Source organism: Pediculus humanus, genomic scaffold (genome assembly GCF_000006295.1).
Source record: "Pediculus humanus corporis 1103172108305 genomic scaffold, whole genome shotgun sequence".
NCBI classification, from domain to species: Eukaryota; Metazoa; Arthropoda; class Insecta; order Psocodea; family Pediculidae; genus Pediculus; species Pediculus humanus.
Window position 1 is genome coordinate 19,192 of NW_002987874.1, and position 23,159 is coordinate 42,350.

The 23,159-nt window shown below is 29.0% G+C and overlaps 5 protein-coding genes across 5 annotated transcripts; 2 read left to right on the forward strand and 3 right to left on the reverse strand.

The window, feature by feature from the left end:
• Positions 1-249: 249 nt before the first annotated feature.
• On the reverse strand, positions 250-7,257 carry Phum_PHUM574570 (Homeotic gene regulator, putative; the record flags this gene model as incomplete). The annotated part of the gene is made up of 24 exons (XM_002432127.1): positions 250-413; positions 491-659; positions 745-871; positions 976-1,199; positions 1,279-1,407; positions 1,510-1,911; positions 1,989-2,185; positions 2,272-2,405; positions 2,509-2,697; positions 2,788-2,954; positions 3,050-3,292; positions 3,543-3,720; positions 3,797-4,209; positions 4,285-4,464; positions 4,535-4,679; positions 4,767-4,963; positions 5,044-5,205; positions 5,286-5,424; positions 5,516-5,687; positions 6,134-6,298; positions 6,408-6,503; positions 6,583-6,763; positions 6,853-7,098; positions 7,162-7,257. 24 exons carry the CDS (start codon positions 7,255-7,257, stop codon positions 250-252), a joined length of 4,515 nt encoding a protein of 1,504 aa, XP_002432172.1.
• An 81-nt stretch (positions 7,258-7,338) lies between these two features.
• On the forward strand, positions 7,339-8,548 carry Phum_PHUM574580 (Inositol monophosphatase, putative; the record flags this gene model as incomplete). Its single annotated transcript, XM_002432128.1, has 6 exons — positions 7,339-7,404; positions 7,480-7,619; positions 7,692-7,951; positions 8,035-8,133; positions 8,198-8,365; positions 8,451-8,548. The coding sequence occupies 6 exons, from the start codon at positions 7,339-7,341 to the stop codon at positions 8,546-8,548; spliced, it is 831 nt and encodes a 276-aa protein (XP_002432173.1).
• A 181-nt stretch (positions 8,549-8,729) lies between these two features.
• Phum_PHUM574590 (trypsin-gamma, putative) lies at positions 8,730-11,936 on the reverse strand (the record flags this gene model as incomplete). The annotated part of the gene is made up of 11 exons (XM_002432129.1): positions 8,730-8,756; positions 8,791-9,198; positions 9,720-9,818; positions 10,074-10,324; positions 10,439-10,603; positions 10,681-10,845; positions 10,995-11,153; positions 11,249-11,337; positions 11,413-11,512; positions 11,585-11,599; positions 11,930-11,936. The coding sequence occupies 11 exons, from the start codon at positions 11,934-11,936 to the stop codon at positions 8,730-8,732; spliced, it is 1,485 nt and encodes a 494-aa protein (XP_002432174.1).
• A 525-nt stretch (positions 11,937-12,461) lies between these two features.
• Positions 12,462-14,888, reverse strand: Phum_PHUM574600 (hepatocellular carcinoma-associated antigen, putative; the record flags this gene model as incomplete). Its single annotated transcript, XM_002432130.1, has 8 exons — positions 12,462-12,610; positions 12,705-13,005; positions 13,080-13,330; positions 13,405-13,733; positions 13,822-14,082; positions 14,166-14,455; positions 14,525-14,651; positions 14,797-14,888. 8 exons carry the CDS (start codon positions 14,886-14,888, stop codon positions 12,462-12,464), a joined length of 1,800 nt encoding a protein of 599 aa, XP_002432175.1.
• Positions 14,889-15,698: 810 nt separating this feature from the next.
• Positions 15,699-17,447, forward strand: Phum_PHUM574610 (uncharacterized protein; the record flags this gene model as incomplete). The annotated part of the gene is made up of 3 exons (XM_002432131.1): positions 15,699-15,870; positions 16,202-16,341; positions 16,410-17,447. The coding sequence occupies 3 exons, from the start codon at positions 15,699-15,701 to the stop codon at positions 17,445-17,447; spliced, it is 1,350 nt and encodes a 449-aa protein (XP_002432176.1).
• Positions 17,448-23,159: the final 5,712 nt, after the last annotated feature.

Here is a 23,159-nt window from a genome sequence, read left to right on the forward strand (position 1 = left end):
CTCTACCCCCCCCCCCGCGCAAACGACGACGTCATTTCCGTTTTACACGAAAAACCAAAAGAAAAAAAAACGAAAAAACGAAAAGAAAAACTCGAATTTCCCAAGCATAGTACGCTGCGAAAATCATTTCGACCGAAAAAAATTTTTCTATTTTCTTCTTCCTTTTCCCTTTCTTTTCCTTTTTGTTTCTTCTTTTTCCTCCTCCTCCTCCTCCTCCTCCTCCTTCTTCTTCTTCTTTCCTCTTTCCAATCAATCATCTTCATCTTCGTCATCGCTATTCGTGTACTTTGGTTGAGTTTTCCTCCTTCTCGTGCTTCCTCTTCCCTCTCCTCCTCTTCCTCCTTTTCCACTTTTTATTTTTATTTTCATTCTAACGGATTCCGATTCGGAATTTCCATCCTCGTCTCCTCCGTCTGAAAATTTAAAAAAATCCAAAATAAATAAAATTCGACGAACAAAAACCTTTTTTAAGCGATTCTTTCATCATCACCTTTATCCTCATCCGTTTCCGCATCCTGTTCCAATCTTTGTCTCGCGTTCGTAAACACGGATTGAAGTACGATCGAATCTTCGTGTATGAGAGAAGCTTCTTCGTTGTATATTTGAGCATTTTTACACATTTGAGTGAAATCCTTTTCCAAATCGTCAAAATCCGAATACTGAAACAACAACGACAAGAGTCAGAATGAAACTTTTCCCCCCTTTCTTTCCATTCCCCCTTCCCACCCCCACCCCCCAGCTTACTTTTCCATCTTCTATCCTGTTAAATATTTTCTTTATATCCAAAGGTTTTTTTATTATGTCGTAATAATCCGGTAATTTATTTTTAGATGGTAATTTCATGAAAGGTTCGCTGAGAATTCTTCCATCGCTAAAACCAACAAAAAAACCAAAAGTTAAACACGTGAGAGAGAGAGAGAGAGAGAGAGAGAGAGGGAGAGGGAGAGGTCATTAGGTCAATGATTGATTGATTACCTGTCGGCGTATTTGACGACGATGTTCATTAAACTTTTCATTTGTTTTTTCATTTTCGAATCAATGTGAGAAAGATTTTTACGCTTTTTCGAAGAGGATGACGGTATGACGTCATCGTCGTCATCTTCTCCTCTTCGTTTTCTTTTACCTCTTTTCTTTTTTGATTTTTTTTCTTCTTCTTCTTCGTCTTCGTCGTCGTCGAAAGCGCCCTCTTCGTCGATTGCCTGTTTTTTCGATTTCCCAAAATCATTCGTTAATTTAATTCTTTTTACTCTTTATAATACTAATAATAATAATGATTACCTTGAGCCATTCTTTTTCCGTTAGACTATCCGTGTAATCGACTTCTTTCCTTTTTCTCGAACCTCTTTCCAATATTTTCTCTTCTTCTTCTTCGTAAGCTAAAACGTCAACTTCGTCATCTTCTTTCACCTGATATGAAGACCCAAACAAAAGACAAACCATGTAAAAATTAACTTATTCGAAGGGGGGGGGGAAAAAAAAAGAAAAAAAGAAATAGAAAACAAAACGAACCAGCCAATCAGGAAGTTCGGATTCTTCAATGAGCCTGCTTTTCCTCGCCGTTCCCAATTTGGCATCCTCTCGTCTCCTTTCCAAATCCATCTTTTGAAACAAATCGAATTCGACTTCGTTCCTAGCAATCATTTGATTGACCGTTTCGTCATCGGGTACTTCGTTTTCTTCCTCGTCGTCCGCATCGTCCTGATGAAGAATCGTTTGTAGAAATTGTTGTCGTTCGCTACCCGTCGATTTTTGATCGAACATTCCCGCTTGTATGACTTTTTCATCCATGTTGAGCTTGTACCTGGCAGCAGCCAATATTCTTTCTTCGACCGAATTCACCGTCATCAGTCTCAAAACGCGTACCTCGTTTTGTTGTCCGATACGATGAGCTCTGTCTTGAGCTTGCAAATCCTAAATAATAATTATAAATACATAATGAATCTTTCTAAGAAGGAGAAGAAGAAGCAGACGAAACAATGATTGATCACCTGATGAGGATTCCAATCAGAATCGAATATTATTACGGTGTCGGCTGCTTGAAGATTAAGACCGAGTCCTCCGGCTCTCGTACTGAGCAAAAATAAAAAATATTCGGAATCTTTACTATTGAATTTTCTCAAAAGTTCTCCACGATCCTCCGATTTCGTCGTACCGTCCAAACGAAGATAATTAAAATTTCTCCAAGCTTCAAATCAATAAATAATAATAATAATAATAATAAACCCAACGTTTATAACGGATTTGGGAAGAAAAAAAATGTTAAAAACTTACTCAAATAATCTTCCATTATTGTCATGAGTTGAGTCATTTGGCAAAAAAGTAAAACTCTGTGATTGGTCGCTTTCAACTTGGGTAAAATTCTATCCAACAATTCAAATTTACCGGAAGCTCTATACAAATCAGGTCTGCGAACAAACAAACAAACAAACAAACAAACATCAATCAATACTCTCTTATTACCACAATAAAAAATAAGAAATCGAGACGAGATCTCGATCTCGTTCATACCCGGAAATAACTCCGGCAGCCGCACCCACGTGATCACAATATTTTTCTTCTATTTGTTGAAACATGAATGGATGATTGCAAAGTTTTCTCAACTGAACAATCGTGTTCATCAAAGCTTTCGCTCCGCCTTTTCCTTTGTTTCCTTTTTCCGAACCGTCCGTGAGAAGGACTCCTTTGCTTTGCATGTGCCTGAAAAAAAAAAAAGGGGAAAGCAAATTCAATTCTCCCGAGTCATTCACTCACCGATCGTTAAATTAACCAACTGGAAAACTGGAGTACCTGTAAAGAACTCTTTGAAGTCCCGACATATCACATTTAATTATGTATTCTACTTTGTCGGGTAGCTGCGACTCGACTTCTTTTTTCAATCTTCTCAATAAAAACGGTCTTAAAACTTTGTGCAAACGACGAATTATCAAAATCGTTTCTTCTTCGTTTAATTCTACCTGAATTGTACAAACAAAAACCGTAACAGTTCTTTTATTCGTTCCTTTTAACAAGAAAAAAAACCAAAAAAATCAAAAAAATTCGAATCGTTTACTTTTTCTCCGGTCGTTGCAAATGGAGCGTTAAACCATTGTTCAAAAGTGCTCACGGATTTGAAAATGGAGGGAAGTAAAAAGTTCAATAAAGCCCATAATTCCGGAAGTTTGTTTTGAAGAGGAGTACCCGTTAGTAACAACCTGTGAGGAGCTATGTAATGAGTGTTGAGTACTTGAGTCAATTTACAATGATGATTTTTCATTCTGTGCCCTTCGTCGATGATCATGAATCTCCAATGGAGCTAAAATTATAAAAAAATTTTTAATGAGAGAGAGACAGAAAGGGACAGAGAGACAGAGAGAGACAGAAAGAGACAGAGAGAGACAGAGACAGAGAGAGGAAGAGAGAGAAAGAGAGAGAGAGAGAGACAGAGAGAGACAGAGAGAGACAGAAAGAGACAGAAAGGGACAGAGAGACAGAGAGAGAGAGAGAGAGACAGAAAGAGACAAAGAAATTAATAAATTATTTCAATGCCTTCATGAGTAAGTTACCTTTGCCAACACTCCTTTGTCTTTTATGACGTATTCGTACGTCGTTAACAAAACGTTGAACTTTGTCGATCTCATTTGATTTTGAATGGATCGACGCAAATGAGGACTTCCTTTATATGCGACGACGACGACCGATGGCGCCCATTTTTCAAATTCCAAAACCCAATTCGACAATGTTCTAAAATAAAAAAAAAGACAACGAATTAATAGTTACTCTCTCTCACTCTCTCTCACGAAAAAAAAAAAAAACTTACGATAAAGGAACGATTATCAAAAAGGGTCCCATAACTCTTTTCTTTTCCATCAAATACGTGAGCAAACCGATCGTTTGTATTGTTTTTCCCAAACCCATTTCGTCCGCCAAAATCCCATTTAAATTATTATTAAAAAGCGACACGAGCCATTCTAAACCTTTTATCTGGTATTCTTTGAGTTTACCATTGACCATAATGGACGCTTGTTCAACGACAACCTCATTGATAGTGTGAGCAATGCTGTAGTACGTTTGTTCATCCGTTTTGTACTCGTCGTCTTCGACTTTGGCTTTGTTAATAACGGCTTTGGCATCGACATCATCGTTTTGTTTGGAAGAACTATTTTGTTTCGACGTGTCTTCTTCGTCTTCGTCGTCGTTTTCGTCATCGTCATCCTCCGTATCTTCTTCCATCTGAAAACATCAAATCATTTTTTATACATATTTTTTCTCTTTTAAATTTAATTCCAACAAATGAAATTCACAAACCAGTTCCCATCCCGGATGACTGTCCAACCACGATTCGACTTCGCTCGCGAGTGGCGCTTCGTCTCCGGACAATGTTTTACCCGTGGCTGTTTCCACGACCGTCACGTGAAGATCCGTATTCTGAGACGATTCGTCAACGTCCATCCCATCTTCTCCTTCCACTTTCTTTCGTCTTTTTTTCTAAAAAAAAATTTAAATTTCAAATCGCCATTCGTGCAAGTACGAAATATAAAAATGAAAAACTCATTACTTTTTTCTTCTTCTGCTCTTCGTGTTGTTTTCTTTTTTGTTCTGCTTTATGTTGTTTAACCATTTCTGTAAGATTGCTAATGTATTCATCGGTTTGAGAGAGAAGAAAAGCCAAACGTTTATCTTTTTTCTGATCGATTAATTTTCTATTAACAAAAAAAAGGAAAAACATTCATTATAACTAAATTAAACTTTTGAAATTGTTTTCTCTCTCTTTCTCTCGCTCAACCTACCTGTAACCTTCTTCGTCTTCGGCCATTAAACGTCTCATACGTTCTTTTTCGATTCTTTCCTGTTCTTTCTTCTGCTCTTTTTCCGCGTTCGCATGATAATTCAATACGGCTTTGTTTAACCTAGCCACTTTGGCCAAATTATTACGGTGATGCTCTTTGAAATCTTTCGAATGTTGCAGCACGGCAGCCAAATATTCCTTTTTAAAAAAAAAAAAAATTTAAATTTTTTTTTATGAAAACGTTCTCAATCGAATAACGGTTATCCGTTTATTATTACCTGATGTTTTTGACGTCGTTTCCGTTCCGCTTCTAATTTTTGCTGTTTTTCAAGTTTTTCAGTTGCTCTTGCTTCTCTCAAACCTTGACGTTTGGTTCGTTTGTATGCTTTTACATTGACGGCCGTTTCTAACGTGGTATCGCGACGCGTACAAGCTATAATCTAAAATGATAAAAATAAATTAAAAATAAATTTACAAACAAATTTGTTTAAATTTTTTGAAAAAAAAAAATTTTACTAACTTCGCTTTTTAACTGCCTTTGAAAATTTAAAAGTCTCAACGATCTCAATTCGATTTCGGCTCGAAGTTTTAAATCTTCCGCCATCGAAGTTGGTAAATTGTTAAGTACGTCGATTCTCATTGCGATCCGAGCTGCTTTCCTACAAAGTTGTTGATGCAAAGCAAAATGTTAATCGTCACGAAATATCACGTGATAAAAATTCCAACAGGTAATTCAAATGTCAATTATACCTGTTTTCTCTTTCTTGAAGAATTGTGAGAGGATCTAATCCCGTGGGTTTAGGTATTGCAGTGACTCGATTTTGTTTGGCCGGCGTTTGACCGGGTTGAGGTACGGCCGTCGTCGTTCCAGGTCGCACGGAGGTCGTGGGAGGAAGAGATCCGTGTTGAGGTGAAACGATACCTCCAGGTCCTAAATTATAAAAATTACCAAAAAAAAAAAAATTCAATAATTATTATTATTATTTCTAATTATCAATAATGAAAGCCAAGACAACACATTCATTTTGCTGGATTTAAACATATACCTGAAAACGAAAAAACCCAAAATTATCATGCTTCAAGATGCAAATAAAAAAAAAAAAAAATTTTACTAATTTATAAATAAATACAAAAAAAAAAAAAATTTTCCAATGAAATTTAAATTCTTTTATAAATTCCAACTCTGACGATTGATAATTCTAATTTTAAAAAAAAGTAGTAAAAGAGAGTAAAAGAATACAACGATTTAAATTTAAATTCAACGAAATAAAACATGAAAGAAAAGCGAAATAAATAACAAAAAAAAAAAAAAAAAAAAAGAAAAATGTCGTGCCGAACGAGAAAAAGTATTGACTAAAAGAGCGCTACCGTTGAATGAAGCTGGAGGTATAGAATTCTGTGTCACCGGTGGTTTATTAGAGCTCGAAGATGAGCTCGGTGGTGTTGACGTCGGTGGCGGTCTAGATGGTTGAGGATGCGATTGACCAGGTGGTCCTGTCGATGGTGGGGGAGAACTAATATCACTCCTCCCACCTATTGTTATACAATGGTTGAACGGTAATTAAAAAATTTTAGTTTACAAAAAAAAACAGGGGGGGGGGGAAATTTAGTTTTAAAAAAAATTTAAAACATGAAAACGAACCGGAATCTGGTTGTCCTGTAGGTCTCACGGAAGCCGATTGTGGAGCCTCCATAGGTTGTTGACTCGGTGGAAAACCGGGAGCGTTCGGTTGGTTACCTTCGGACAAAATATACGACTTTAATACACGACATAAGCCCATTACGAGGTAGGCGGTTTTATTATCAGGAATACCCACCTGCGGGAACTTTTCCTTGAACTGCCAGTGCGACTTGTTGACTCAGTGGTTGATTCCTAGCCAACATTCTATATGCCATGATTTGACCTCTGAGTTGTAACATTTGACTCGGAGTGAGATGATTTTTCGTTTGACCTTCACAGGGTTGATTAATTCCGCTCGAACTATTTCCGCCGAATCCCTTATATGAGACAAAAAATTAAATTAATTTTCCGGAAAATAATCTTTTCACTAAATAATAATAATAATAATAATGATGATGTTACAAACCATTCTGGAAGGATCCATGTTTCCCTGTTTGGCTCTCAACACTAACAATTGCGAATACCTTGGATCCTCTTGCAAACCTTTTTCTTCCATTAAATCAATCGTTCTTTGCAGTGCATTTAAATTTTCTTGACCCGACTGACCGACGATGGGCCCGGGGGGACCACTTTGAGATGAAGGTGGCGGACCCGATTGTGGTCCACCGTGAGGTACGCCGCCAATGCTTCCGCTACCACCAGGCGGTCCTCCCTAAAATAATATAATTTTTATTTCGAATGAATATTTAAACGAGAAGTAACTGAAATTTATGACGTCATCAAAAAAAAAAAACCCGCAATATTTAAAATTGATTTCGATGCAATAAATATTGCGATATGATATGAACGTGGAAATAAATGGCTTTCGCATAACGTAATAATTATTATCAGATTCAAATCGACACACAGATTAAGCAGAAAAGTGGTTTTGTTGCTGGGTCATGTGATAAAAATGTCGGCGAAAGAAATTAAAGAATATTTTGAATTTGTAAAAACCATAATTCTTCAAGCGGGAGAAGTAAGGAATTAAACGTTAAAACTTTTTTCGTAAAATAATAATAATAATAATAATAATTTTCCTTTTCGAATACAGATTGTAACGGAAGGTTTTTATAAAGATGATAAAAATGTAGAAATAAAAAACGAATCCATTTTTGATTTGGTTACCATGTACGATAAAAAAGTGGAAGAATTATTCACGAATAATTTGAAGACGAGATACCCGAGTCATAAGTATTTAATTTGAATTTATATATTTTTTTTTCTTAAGCTTCGGATATTTCTAACATTATTAAAATATTTTAGAATCATAGGAGAAGAAACTTGGCCGACTGGACAAGAAATAAAATTGACAGATGAACCGACATGGATAATTGATCCAATTGATGGTACCACTAATTATGCTAAAAATATTCCCCTGATTGGAATCTCAGTCGCATTGGCAATAAAAAAAAATGTTGTTATCGGTATTGTTTATAATCCAATATTAAATCAATTTTATTCTGCCATTAAGGGAGAAGGAAGTTACTATAATGGAAAAAGAATATATTCGACTAAAAATGAAGGTGAATAATTTATTAATTTCATATACAAACATTTAACAAGTTAATAATACAAGAAATAATAAAAATGATTGGTATGATTATAGATTTACAAAAATCTGTAGTGAGCAATGAAATATCTTTGGCTTCCATACCCCGTTTGCATGAGAGAACAATGAAAAGAATAAAAAGTTTAACCAAATTTGGTGTCCTCGGGTAAATAATATAATTTATTACTTTTTTTTTTTGTTATTTTGAGTTAATGAATAGACATTTTTTGTAATAGTTTTAGAAGTTTAGGATCGGCTGCTATTACTCTTTGTTATTTGGCAGACGGAAAGATTGATGTGTACTTTACAGATGGGCTCAAATGTTGGGACATTGCAGCTGGAATTTTAATTTTGCAAGAAGCTGGAGGTTGTGCATGTTGTTCAAATGGTTAAGTTATTTCGAAGTGAATTATTAGAACCAAATATCTTATTTTCAAAAAAAAAAAATTAATTGGATACTCGATTTTTTACAGGAGAACCTTACGATATGTTTTCTAAAACTCTCGTTGCAGCAGGTAATGAAGCATTGTTAAAAGAAATTGTAAAACATTTAAAAGAATGTGACGATTAAAAAAATTACAGCCCAAGTTTAAGAGTTTACATCATTGAAGAAAAGTAGTATTACGAGAATAATAGCAACCATATAAATTTATATGCAATTTTTATGTGATTAGTTACTTATTTATATAAAAAAGTGTTTAATATTTTACTGTGACATGTACTTTTACGAAAATAAATGACTTGTATTAATTTTAAAAATTATCGTTAATTAAATATCTCTATGATAAAAAAATTCTTATAAGAAAAACTCACTTGCATTGAAGACGGTTGATGACTAATTTGTGAATTTGATCCAATAAGAGGCTGCGATGAATTAAGATAGGGTGAATGAGATAAATTTTGACTGTGAGGAGGCAAACCTGAAGGACCATTCATATGAACACCAGGTATATTACCTGGTATTTGACTGCCAGGTGGTAAAGAATGAGATAAATTAGGAGGGCAAGATGATTGATTAGGGTTATATGTAGGTCCAGGACTTGGAGCGAGATGTTGGGGAGGACCCATAGGAGAAGGTGCTCCAGAATTTGCCATTAACGATGGAGACTGTTGTGGAGGCCCCATCGGAGAAGGAGCTTGAGGGGGTGGCATAGGAGAAGGTGGATGAGGCGAAGGACTAGCCATTCTTCCACTTTCTTCTTCCAGGCTACCTATGTTTACCTGAAATTATTGATTTTAGCTTAACGATTTATCTTGATGTTAATTTGACAATAAATATAAATAATTTACCCTTTGCTTACAATTTAATTAGTAATTCATATTTATTTTTATTCTTAAATTCTTTTTTCACAAACACAACACGTACGATATACCGGTAAATGTAAAAAAATTGGATTTGAAAGCTAACTGATTACATACACAATATGTCGGAAAGATTTTAACGTTGTTTTGGCTACTTTTCCCTCAAAAGTCTACTTCGTCGCAGTTATGCAAAACAAAAATCTATTGCCACGTTTTTTATTCCGCGCCTTCAAATTGTAATATTAATTTATTTTTACGTACCCCCTATTTGTGCATATAAATTACCGATAATCTTTGTAAAAAAAAAAAAAAATTTAAGAAATAAAAATATTATTTTTTTTTGTATGAGTGTTATTGTAAATATTTAACGTAATAAAAAGATTTAATCTTGGCTTTTAGTACAAAATAATTAGGATATTATATTAAAAACCTCCTAGTACCAAGGATACAAGCATCGGTGGTTCAGTGGTAGAATGCTCGCCTGCCACGCGGGCGGCCCGGGTTCGATTCCCGGCCGATGCAGAACCTCTTTTTTTTTTCTCCCCCCCATAATCCATTGTTACACATTAAAAAACATTTTATTATTTTTTTAAATAATAAAAAAAAAAAACAATATATAATTTCTAACAGAGAGAAAAATATATTTTGAAAACAATTCATTAATATATATGTATTTTACAAAAAAAAAAAAAAAAATTTTTTTTATAATCAAAAGGAGGTCATTTTAAAACATTTGTATTCATAGACTTCTATTTTAGAAAATACGAACCAATGTAAATAATATATTTTTTAACTAAGAGTAATATTTCTTTGAAACAAGTATTTGAAACTCCAGATATCGTCGGGAATTCAGCACCGTCATAATCATCATAATCATCACCGAAATCGTGAAACAAAGGAACCGCATGTTTTTGTATGGCTTTATTAAAACAAGAAAGGCTAGCATATAATCCGGAAACATCATTTAAATTACAAGTTTCACCATAATTGAGTACACCGCATAAATAAAATCTATTATTTGAATGTAAACACATGGCGGGACCACCTTTATCACCCTAAAATAAAAATTTAAAAAATTTAGGGATTATTATTTATAGACTTTATGCTTTCTTCTTTTTTTTTTTAATATATTTACTCACTATGCATAATTTATTTAAACCTTTAACCCCGGCACACATTCTACATTCTCCTTTTAAATTTTCCAATGTATTTTTATGTATCGAATCCAAACATTTTTCCGTACGTACCAACGGAAGATTTCCATAGAGTAATTTTTGATAAATCGTATGAGAATTATTCCACGTCGTCGTAACTAAATTCGTACCTGATAATAAATAATAATCGAGTTAGTATAATAATTATTAAAAAAAAAAATTTCCCGAAAAATGATAAATGAAAAACCTTCGGGATATTTTTGATTTGTATTTGGCATACAAATCGGAGCAACTAATGGCGAATCAAAATCCAAAGCTCTTTCCAATTTAATAAGTCCTAAATAATTCCCTGTTGAATCATCCGTTAAAACTAAATTGACAAATTTTTCCGCACCGATCCTTTGACCGAAACCTGAATTTTACAAAAACAAAAACAACAAAAAAAAATATAAAACACATTTATAAATAAATAAATTTTGTTGTTTATCAAATCGATTAATTATTAATATATATATATATAAATAAAAAAAATTAAATTTATTTTCCCTTCAGATAAATCACTTATTCCAGCCACGACGAAAACATTTTTCGTGAGGACACCTTCGACGCAAGCAGACGACGTGACAACCCAAATGGAACTTATTATTGTACCCGTACAATAATGTGCAAATGAATTAAATGCAACTTTTCTCTGGATCGATACGACCCATGGAAATTGTCCTGGAATAAACCAAAATTAAATTATTATATATATAGATATCCTCGTAAATTTTTTTTGGGTCGCCATTTTGTTTCTTCCTTCCCCCTTAGGTTACCTGGTACCGCTTCTCTTGCCAATTGTATTTTTTCATCTAATAAATGTTTTTTATTATATACACCACATGGTACTTCGTAGAAAAAATCACTAAAAAAAAAAAAAGAAAAAATTATTATTAATAATGATGATGATACTTCCCCCCCCCCCCGAGTTTTCACGTACCTGTTTGTTGTGTGATATTTTATTTTTCTATAATCCGGTAATGCATCATCCTGAAATTTATTATAAATTTCAACTCCTTTACAAACATTTTTCTCTAATCCTGTAATCATAAAATAAATTTTTAAAAAAAAAACTGATGAAATTTTAACTTAAATGGAAAAAACCTATAAACCTGTATAAACCGTACCTATAAAAAAACACAAAAATAATATAATTAAATTTTGTCGTTGTTTGTTCCACGTCAAATTGATATAATTCATTTTTTTTTTTTTTTTTTAAATTAAAATTAAAATTCAAAACTTAAAAAAAAATTTTAATTTTTCCAAATATAAACGTTTATAAGTTTTTCTTTTTATATGAAAATTTCAAAAAATTTTTAAAAGTGGGGAGAAGGGGGAGGGGGGCAAACGAAAACAAAAAACAAATTTTTTTTAAACGTTCAATGTTAAAATGATACATATTAATTAATTTAATTATATTCATCGATATATCGATTATTTCCTTTAATTATTTTTACTTTTCATTTCTTTTTTTTTTTTATTCCTTTTATAATTTTAAAAAAAAATCGATAATCTATTACAAAAATATTTACAAAAAAATAAAAAAGAAAAAACTTAAAACAAAACATAAAAAATTTTTTATCATTATAACTACTTATAAAACTTTTTTTTTATTGATTATTGATTTACGTCAAACGTTTTTTGTTTATTATTTTTCCCTTTTACAACATTTTTATGATAAAAAAAATTTTTTTTTTGTTTTCTGGTTGTTGTTGTTGTTGTTGTAACAAACGATTGTTACCAAGCACATATTTTAAAAAAAAACAAAATTTTTAAACGATTATTGTTGTTGTTACCGTCAAATTTTTTTAAATAATTTATATTTAATTTTCTACAACAAACGATATCAGCCATTTTTATCCAGACAATTCCAAGTAATAATTATTATTATTATACTTTTTCCATCTTCTCTACGGTAAAATTAATGTAAAAAAAAAACGACAAAAACTCCTTTCGACGCATCTAACGTATCTAATATATTATGATAAATTATAAATTAATTTTTATAAAATTATATTCCGTTAAAAATTTATCCGTCATTTCCGGTTTTAAACTATTCAAAGCTCTCCTGTGTATTTCGTGGACTTTTGTTACGTCACCTTTAACCAATTCCCATTTTATACTATCTAACCAAACACCTGCGATGCAAAAAAAATTTTTTTTAAATTTCGAATAAATACGATTTGACATTTTTTTATAAAATTCTCTCGAGTTAAAAAAAATTTCTCTTACTCGGATTATCCCGTCCGAAATATAAACAAGCCAAATCGTGACATTTTCTTATGTGACTCGATGAAAAATTTTTTTCATCCGATTCTAAATCGCACATTGTTTTATAAAGTTTCAAACATGGAGGATGTTGAAATTCGGCGGCTTGGAATATTTTTCTCCCCTCTTCGATACCTTTCTTTTCCACCACCCATTTCAAATAAAGAGGTTTTAAATATGTCGATACTTGACCACCCATACCGATTCCTTCCATGAAAATTTCCTCAGTTTTATGTGACTCGCTCAATTTTAAATATTCAATCATCTGAAATTTGAGGGTGAAAATGTAAATAAAATTTTTTTTAATAAAAACGAAACGTTAACTAATTCATTTCTTACCAATTCCCACAGGGAAACTTCTTCCGGTAAATATTTAATTGCTTTTTTAAAAACTTTTTCCCCTTTTTCCTCGTCATTCTTGCAGAGAGTAAATCTTAAATATTCAAACCATAGAGTAAGACTTTTGGGATGTTTTTCGACACCATTTAAATACACTTCTTCCAATTCATCGCATTCTCTGTTAAATTTTTTCATAATTTCTATCCATTTCATGAAATTTTCTTCGCTTACTTTGTTCACTTCCAAACCATCTGAATTTGTATCAGATAAATTATTATTAAAATTTTATAAGAGAAAATAAATGAAGCAAATTTAAAATTCTCACCTTTCATTCCTTCTATAAATATTTTGTATGTGAAATCACGCAACTCTGAATTCAAATAATTTGCATTACATATTTTATGTAAATGACTCAAATAATATTCCCACATTTTATCTGTGTTTAATTTTTTCAACGATTCTTTGTAAATTTCCAAAACTCTTTCGATTCTGTTTTTTAATGATTCCGTCTCTTTGTCCTCAGATTCCTCAATCTCTTCCCCATCATCATCTTTTCCAATTAAAACTTTCCAATTGCATTTTTTACCTAAATATTCTTTTTTGGCAATTGTGTACCATGTTAATTCTTCAAAAGGATGATTTTGTATTAAGGATCTGGATTGAAAACAAAAAAAATTCAAAAATTAAGCAGGAAGTAGTTAAAAATTTGAAATCGACAGGTTAATGCTTTGTCATCACTTACTGTAATATCATATCCTCTATGTTTGATACACCTTTACAAAGTTTTAATAATTTCACTTTAAAATCTATATTTTCAATGGCTTTAACTGCTGTATTAAAAACAATTTCAACTATTTTTCCATTGATTATATTTTCAGTTATTTCATTCGGTTGATAATCATCATTTTTTAATTTGATTTCTTTTATTTTTATCTGATTTGTCATGTGCATTAATTCTAATTTGAATAATTCCATATAAAGGAGTTCAGAGGATGGATGATGCCTGAAATAGATATTAAATGTGCCATTTTAAAAATTGCATCAAATTTTGTTTAAAATGACAAAAAAAATTATTATATAATTTACCTTAAACCTTTTGTGAGAAAATTTCTAGCATTTTCAAAAGAGTTTGAATGCTCCAATTCCCAATCTGATGCATATATCCATAATTCTTCATTATTAGAATGAATTTGCAACATTTTAGTTAACATTTTACTCGCTACGGAATGTTTTTTAGCATCTTTACAAAATTTAAATAACGACATCCAAAGTTTTATATCGCTGGGATGTCGAAAAATCACTTGTTTGAATAGTTTAATAATTCTATTGACAATTTGACTCTCTATGCTTTTTTCCCCTGTTTTAATACCTGATTTCTAAACAAATTAATTTTAATAAATATTTTATGAATGATAGTAAAAGTAATTCACATATCAAATATTTACTTTTCGTCTTGCAGTTATTATTTTTAACAAATCAACTTCATATTGAATATATTTAAGATAATCCTCCTTGGATTTTTTCCTTCTTTCTATTTTATATTCAAGCTCTCTTCTTTTAGTGACTAATGATCTATAATCAATTAAAAAAAAAAAAAAGAGAAATCAGTTTTCATAAAATTAAACTTAAAATGTGAAAAGTTACCATGTTTACAACTTTATATATGAAACAATTTCTTCATTTAAAAGTTAAAAAAAAAAAAAAAAAGGCAACTGACTTGATTTCATGTGGTTCGAATAAATTTAATTTTTTCATAACATCAACTTCTCCAACCCATTCTTCGCATCTAAATTCAACGAATTCTGCCATTTCGATAAAAAGAAAAAATCGTTTTTTCACATGTATTCAAATACCATTGACCATGCGGAATCCAATTGTCACCGCCTTTTTGAATTTGTCGTTTTATTCAACAAGTAAATAAAACCTATTTAAAAGTTCAAATTTATATTATATACTACATTTTTATGAAAATAAAATTTAATCAAATGAACTTTTTATGTTTGCTCAACGATTTAAAAAAAAATAAAATCAATTATTAGAAAATAAATAAATAAATAAAATTAAATAACAATATAATAAATCAATTAGGTTTTATCCATTGAAGGTTAATGTCAGATAATGAATTCATGGTTTGGATAAAGAATAAACAATTAGACATTGATTGATTAGGTCGGCATGATGAGAAAACTAAATGTTCTATTCATTTTTATTACATTAAAAAAAGAATTAAATTAAAAATCCATTTACTTATTTTATTATTAAATTAATAATAATAATAATAATTTTATTTATCCCTTTATAAAAATTCTAAGAAAGAAAAGTTTTTTTAAGAAAAAACAAATTAAGAATTTTTAAAAAAATGAAAAATTAATTTAATAACCAAAATTTGTAATCGTTTGTCGTTATTTTAAATAATAAAATCTTACAAATGTAGATCCAGAACAGTTACCATCTATGACAGAATCAGATGTCATAGAGAATGTATACGCTTGTAAATATACTCGACAAGAATAGATTTATGTAACGGTCACCAATAAGTATTATTGAACAAAGTATTAAAAATATATATTTAATAATAATTTTTAACAGAAAAAACAATTTTTTTTTACCGTTTTTAAAATGTCGGACGATACGACCACTTGGTTAAAAAAAAATCCTGTTAATAATCCATTAAGAAGAAGTTTAAAAACTTCATTGCGTTTTCATGTCAATACATCAGAAATGGATGGTAGCATTATATCAAATAAAGACAATTTTAAAAATCCACAAGTTTTTATTCCACGAATGCTTCGTAAGAATCAAATTATTTTATTATTATTTATTTAAATTTATTTTTTTAGTTTTGAATTTATAAACTTCATTTATGTAATTTTCAGTATTTGTTACAATTACAATGCAGTTCCTCAAGACTCATGCTTTACACCATAGCTAATAACATTTTACAAATAATTTATCACACCGATTGATACTTAAAACTAAATGTGATTTCGATATGCTCTGAAAATAAATTCTTAAAATTGTTTTGCTTAAAATTTAGCAAATGTGTGCATATAATACCAAGCCTAATATAATTATTAAAACTGTCTTTACTTGATACATAATTTTTTATTATTTATTTTCAGAAAGACCAAGTTTTCATTCGAAAAAAATAATTGGAGGTGAATTTAAAGTTCCGAGTAATAATTCGATTGAAAAAAAAAGTGTAACAAAATCAAATTCGAAAGTAGGGAAAACTTTTGAATTGAGAAAATCATTTTTACCAGTGAGTTAAATTTACATACCTGTACATTAACACATCATGAATTGTTTTAATTTTTCTTGTTTGTTCAGGTATGTAAAGGAAAAATACAATCGAATGAAAACCACAACAACACGAGAAGTGACATCATTCCGAGAGGTAGTTTTTTACCTAAAAACTCTGCAAAAAGAAACACTACAAAAAGAGAATTGATTCAAAAAATTGTTGAAGCTAGTAGAAATGCAAATGTTGACAGTCAACAAAAAATTTTAACAGAATTACCAGATGAAAATTCAGTTATACGTAGTATATTGAAAAAAAAAAGAAATTCATTAATTCGTAAAAGTTTACAAGGTTCGAAAGAAAAGAAAAAAATAAAAGGTGCAAAAAAAGTTTTGTTCCAAGGTTTCCACGATGATGACAACACCAGCAGATTATTAAATAAAGAAAATGAAAATAGTTTATCGATGATACAAAATCAATCGGATGATTCCGAATTCATATCATTGGATGAGCCAACGGTTTTTTTAAATTTTCCCAAATCCAGTAGTTCGCCTAAGACAAACGTTATTAAAATGGAACATGAATTATTACAATTGAATGATTCGAATTTGTCAAAAGAAAATTCCAATTCCATTAAAAACAAATTAATAAATATTTTCAACGATTATTCTAATAATTTAAACGATATCGAAACTATGAGAAATTCATTGGAAAATTCATTTGGAATTTACGTAGAACAAAGTTTAAAATTTCACACGGAATTAATGAATTATATGGACGTTAAAAAGGAAACGTATGAAAAATTGAAAAAATTACGAAACGATATGGAAAAAAATATTAAATGTTTATTTCCACAAGAATCAATGAATTTAAATTTAAAATCCTGTCATGTTGATGCTAATGATGATGATAATAATTCACTTATTAATTGTGATTTGAAAAAAAAAGAAAAACGTTACGATAAAATAAAAATGTCGGATAAATCGAAAATGATAAAAAAAAATCAAGGATGTAAAACGAATAATAATAGTACGACTAAATACAAATTAGGACTTTACATGGAAAAAGATAATAATAATATTATATTTGGTGAAAAAAATAATTTTTCAATAATAAAAGAAAATTAATCAATCAATCAATCGAACTCATCGTTTTATATGTATTATTATTATTATTATTATTATTATTATTACGTATTGATTAAGTTTTTTTTTTTTTTTTATTGTTTTTAATCATCATTATTATTTTTCATTTAATCTAATTGAACTAATTTTTGTAAACTTTTTTTTTTAAATGTATTTTATCAATAATTATTTAATGTGCTTTAAAGTTATTATTATTATTATTATTATTAAATTATTTTGACGATATACGGTTTTTGTATTGTTTTTTTTTTAATAATATTATTATTATCATTAGATTTAGGAAAGAAAAAAAAAAAAGAGAAATTGCACGTTTGGTTAACGTTAAATAATAATAATAATTTAATTTATCGAAATCTTTTACTAAAACAAGAAATTTTCCTCCATCCCCCCTTTCCCTTTCCTTCCTTCCTTTTTCCTCCCCCCCGTAATAAAACTTAAGTAATCCAAAATGTTTTTATAAAGAGAGAGAGAGAGAGAGAGAGAGAGAGAGAAAAGGAAAATTTTTCAATCTTTTTGTATATTTTCATTATAAATAAAAATAAATTTAAAAAAAGAAAAATTACGCTTGTTTTGGTTTTTGGTTATTTTTTAATCTGATTAATTATCGGTCAAATTTCATTAAAAATTATTATTATTATTATTATTATTATTATTATTATTATTATTATTATTATCATTATTATTATTATTATCACGTTAATTAAAATAATTAAAATAATTTATAGATGAGATCTAGAAAAGTAAAAAAAAAAAAATTAAAAATAATCATTTTGTATAATTAAACATTTCTTAATTTTTTTTAGTTTGTTGTTATCGCAAAACGACAAGTTTCCCCCCACCCCCACCCCCACCCCAAAAAAAAAAGAAACTTTAATTACATTTTTCTCATAAGAAATTCGCTTGTGATAATAATAATAATAATAATAATAATAATAATAATAATAATAATAATAATAATAATATTCTTATCAGAGAGAATGAGAAAAAAAATTAATTTCTTTCGAAATTTATCATTAGAAAAATAATTTGAAATAAAGACAATATACTTGTAAAGTAACTTAATTATTTAATAATAATAATAATAATAGTAATAGTAATTCAGACGAAAAAAATATAAAAAAAAAAGTAAAAAATACCAATAGATAAATTTATGTAAATGATATTTGTAAATTTATTATTATCATTATTATTATTATTATTATTTTATTTTTTTTTTTTTATTAAAATGAATACGAACGAACGTCACAATAAGAGAGAGAGAGAGACAGAGAGAGAGAATATGATAAATTTAACATTAGATAAAAAAAAATTTTATCCCGAATTTACCCGGAAGGGTATTTAAAATAAATTTTTTATAATAAGGAAAGGAAAGAAAGAAATTTTTTGAATAAAAACATTATTATTATTATTATGAAAATGAAAAAAAAAAAATTAATAAAAGTCAAATAGAAAGAAAGTTCTAGAAAGTAAGTAGAGAGGGATGGTAAGTTTTTAAACTTAAAAAAAACAAACGAGAGAGAGAGAGAGAGAGAGAGAGAGAGAGAGAGAGAGAGAGAGAGAGAGAGAGAGAGAGAGAGAGAGAGAGAGAGAGAGAGAGAGAGAGAGAGAGAGATAGAGAGAGAGAGAGGAAGAGAGAGAAAGAGAGAGAGAGAGACAGAAAGAGACAGAGAGAGAGAGAGATAGAGGAAAAAATTATTATAATTTTTTACCTGAAAATACTAAAATATTTTTAAAAAATTCGAAACCCCCGTTTTTCGTTTGATTTTTCATTATTATTATTATTAATATCATCATCATCATCATCATTATTATCTAAATCCCGATTGCGTAATTATCATCATCATCATCGATAATTTAATAAAAATAATTTTGTGAAAAATTAAAATAAAAAATAAAATATATACAGGGGAGAATTTATTTTGTTTCGTAAAAAAAATCGATATATCGATCGATCAATCGATATATATCGAAATTATTATTTGTTTTTATTTCCTTGTAATTCAAAATGGCGTCTCCTATTATAACACGATAGTAATAGTAATAGACGTTAAATAAAGCATAAGTTTTCTTGTTTTTTTTTTTAATTTTTTAAAGTAAGAATAAAAAAAAAAAGGAAAAAAATTAGCGGATTAAATCATTAGTAGAAATAAAATGAAATAAAAAAAAGAAAAAGAAAAAAAAGTTTTTATTTCTTAGATAAAAAAGAAAAAAAAGTGTAAATAGATAAAAAGAATAAGAGAAATAAATAAAACGAATGAAAGAAAAGAGAAAAAAGGAGAAGAAAAAGGCGTCTAGATAAACTTAAAAGAATTGATTTGTTTTTTCATTAATTTAAATGTTAAATATTTTCCATGAGGGACGAACCGGCTACCCCCCCACCCCCCGGTGGGGGTAGCGGGTAAGGGATAGGGGGTGAGAGTGTGGGGGCGGGGGGTAAAGGGAATTTCATAATTCGAAAATTTTTTTTTATTATAATTTTTCACATTAAATAAATAACCGAAAATGTTATTATTATTATAATTTCTTCTTACCTTATTATGTTTCCTTTTTCTTTTTCTCATCATTTAACGATTTCTTTGTTGTTTGTTCTTTTCGAATAATAATAATAATAATAATTTTTCTTTTCTTTAAATTGACTTTTAAGGGAAATGATACATACGAAAGGGAAAAAAAAAAAAAATTGTTTTTTTTTTTTTTTCTTTCCTCCGTTCCGAATTTCCCTCGAGCAAATGCTTCGACTTTCTCTCTCTCTCTCTTTCTCTCCTTTTTCTGAAAAAGAAAAAATTTTTTTTTTTTATAATCGTTTTCTTTTGAAAATGATGAAAATTTTATATCATCATTGACTTTGCCATTTGAGAATTCAACATTTCGAATTCAACAATGATCGTTTCTCAAAAAAAAAAAAAAAAAAAAAAAAAAATTTTTTTTTTTTTATTCACTTGGATCGTAAATAAGTTCCCCCGGGGTCGTAACATCTTATTTCAGGGTTTTGACGAATGATTACGTATATATAAAAACATGTAGTAAAATTAAAAAGTGGTTAAAATAAAATAAAAAAAAATTAAAATAAATGATTTTTATGTATACAAAACGTTTCGATTCGTCGCTCCTGAAAAAATAAATAAAAAACCCGCGAAATTTTATTTATTGTTTATTATTATTATTATTATTATTTTACGATACGTAACAAAAAAAATAAAAAATTTAAATTTAAAATTTTTACGACGTCACAAATTTTAACTTTCCCTCTTCCTCCTCTTCTCCTGTTTTTTTTTTTTTTTTTTAATTCGTGACGTAATGTAAAATGCGTCACGTGGATAATTAATTTCTCTCTCTCTCTCTCTCTCTCTCTTATCACAATCTTAATACGGTCCTGCTTATTTAATTTCACCGGAGAAGAAGAAGAAGAAGAAGAAAAAGAGAAGAAAGAAAAAAAAAGAAAATTTCTTTGATCTACCACCACCATTCATTTTAATCCCCACCTCTTTTCTCTCATGTTCACCCCCCCTTTTCTTTTTAAATTTTATTTCCCTCACCTCCCCCTTTCTCCTCGTGTTAATTATTCTACATGAATGATAATAATTACCTTATCTAAGACCTAAGAAAAAGGGGGGGTAATCAATGAGGAGGTTTGAATTCTTATCTCGAGGAGGATAAGAAAGAAGAAGAACATCAAGGAGAAAAGAAAATAAGTAACAGGGGAGTAAGAAACAAAAAAAAAAAAAAAAAAAAAAAACTTGAAAGAAACAAATTCTAGGAGAAATAAAATAGGGGAGGAAAGAATAAAAAAAAAAAAAAAAGTAGAGGGGAGACATGAAGGGCGCGCTGCGGGTCTTCCGAAGCTTCATCCATGTGTATATAAACAAACGGCGGATCCTGCGTGTTCCACATTCAAACTTTCGGGGGCGAATTCCGCGGGTTTTTTTTTTAAAACAACAAACGCCGGTTCTGTCATCAACAACAATTCATCGGGGGGCACCGACGACATTCGTTTTTTTTTCTCACATAAATAATAATATTTAATACAATAAAAAAAAAAAAAAAAAATTATAATTTTCATACAAGTTTTAAACGTAGAGTGACGTCAAAAGTTCGACAGGTTTCTTCTTACACGAAAAACCAACAAGAAAATTTTTTTTTTTAAAAGAAATTTTTCCTGCATTTTAAATACGCGTAAGTATTACATAATTATTATTATTTATTTTTTATAAATTTTATTTGTTAATAATTTTTTGTTTCGTGTTATTTTTCCCTTAAAAAAAAAAAATGAAAAATTCACACGTGGGCACAAAAAAAATTTTAACAATAAAAAAAAATTTTTTAAATGTCATTCGTAAAATAAAAATACGCTTTGTAATTTTTTTTTCTTTTTTTTTTCTAATAAAAATATGATTGGGTCGAATGATTCGAGAAATATAATCGATCGATCTATCGATCAAAATCGAGATTTATATTAATAGTATATATCGTTATTCACACGAGGGAAAAAAAAAAAAATCTTTTTAATGTTTTTTTTTGTTTTGTTTTTTTTTTCGTCCTCTCTAAAAAAAAAATTATTAAATAAAAAAAAGCAAAAAAGGAAAAAAGGAAAATTTTTTTTAGTTTTCGTTTCCCGAATTTTTTTTTCTTTTCCTTTTTTTTTCTTTCCGGTTGTTGATTTCGTGTCAAATAATTAAAGCAAAAAAAAAAAAAAAACAACAAAAAAAATCCATTTTGATTTCAAATTAATATAAATAATAATAATAATTATTTTGTTATTAATTTTTAAAAACCTCGTAAACGAATTATTAAAGTATATTTCGTTGGAAAAATATTTTTTTTTCTATCTCGTATTTATAAATAAATTATTAAAATAAATCAGCGTAAATTAATTTAATTATTAAATAAATCAATTCGACGATAATTATTCAATTATTTAATTATTACGCATTCGAATAAAATAAAAAATAAAAATTATTATTATTATTATTTTCGTCGCCGTCGTCGTTTCGGATTATCGTTGCGGAAAAACGTGGGGGGGGAAAATTAAAAAAAAATTAAAAATAAATTATTACGTTTATTTTCTCTATGACTTCACACCCTCTCTTAATTTTTTTTTTCCATCGTATTAAAACGTAATAACAAATCGTATTCAAATCGTCACAGAGTAAATAAATAAATAAATAAACAAACCCCGTTTAAAAAAATTATATGTAATTTAATATTAATGAGAGCGCGTTCAGAAATTTCAAAAAAAAAAAAATTAAAATTCTGTGGTTTTGTTTTGGGATTAAAAAAAAAAAAATCCCAAACGTAAAATTTATTTATTTATTAACCGTTTTATTTTAATTGTTATTATTATTTTTTTTTTTCGTATTAAACAATTTATTAAACGAAAATTAAAAATTATATCGAATGACGTAAAAAAAAAAAAGAGAGAGAGAAAGCAAAAAAAAAAAAAAAATTTTGTTGTTGTTGTTGTTCTTCCGCGTACAATTTAAATAAAAAGAACGAAAATATCTCGGGGTTAAAATGTTTATTTATTTGGTATTAATTCGCCATTTTGATTTTTCAAAACCAATAATATATACATAAAAAAAAAAAAGAAAAGCTTTTCATATTGTCATTTCATTTACAAATAAATAAATAAATAAACATTAAAAAAAAAAAATAAAAACTTCGATTCGAAATAATATTTTTCATTTCATTTTTTTG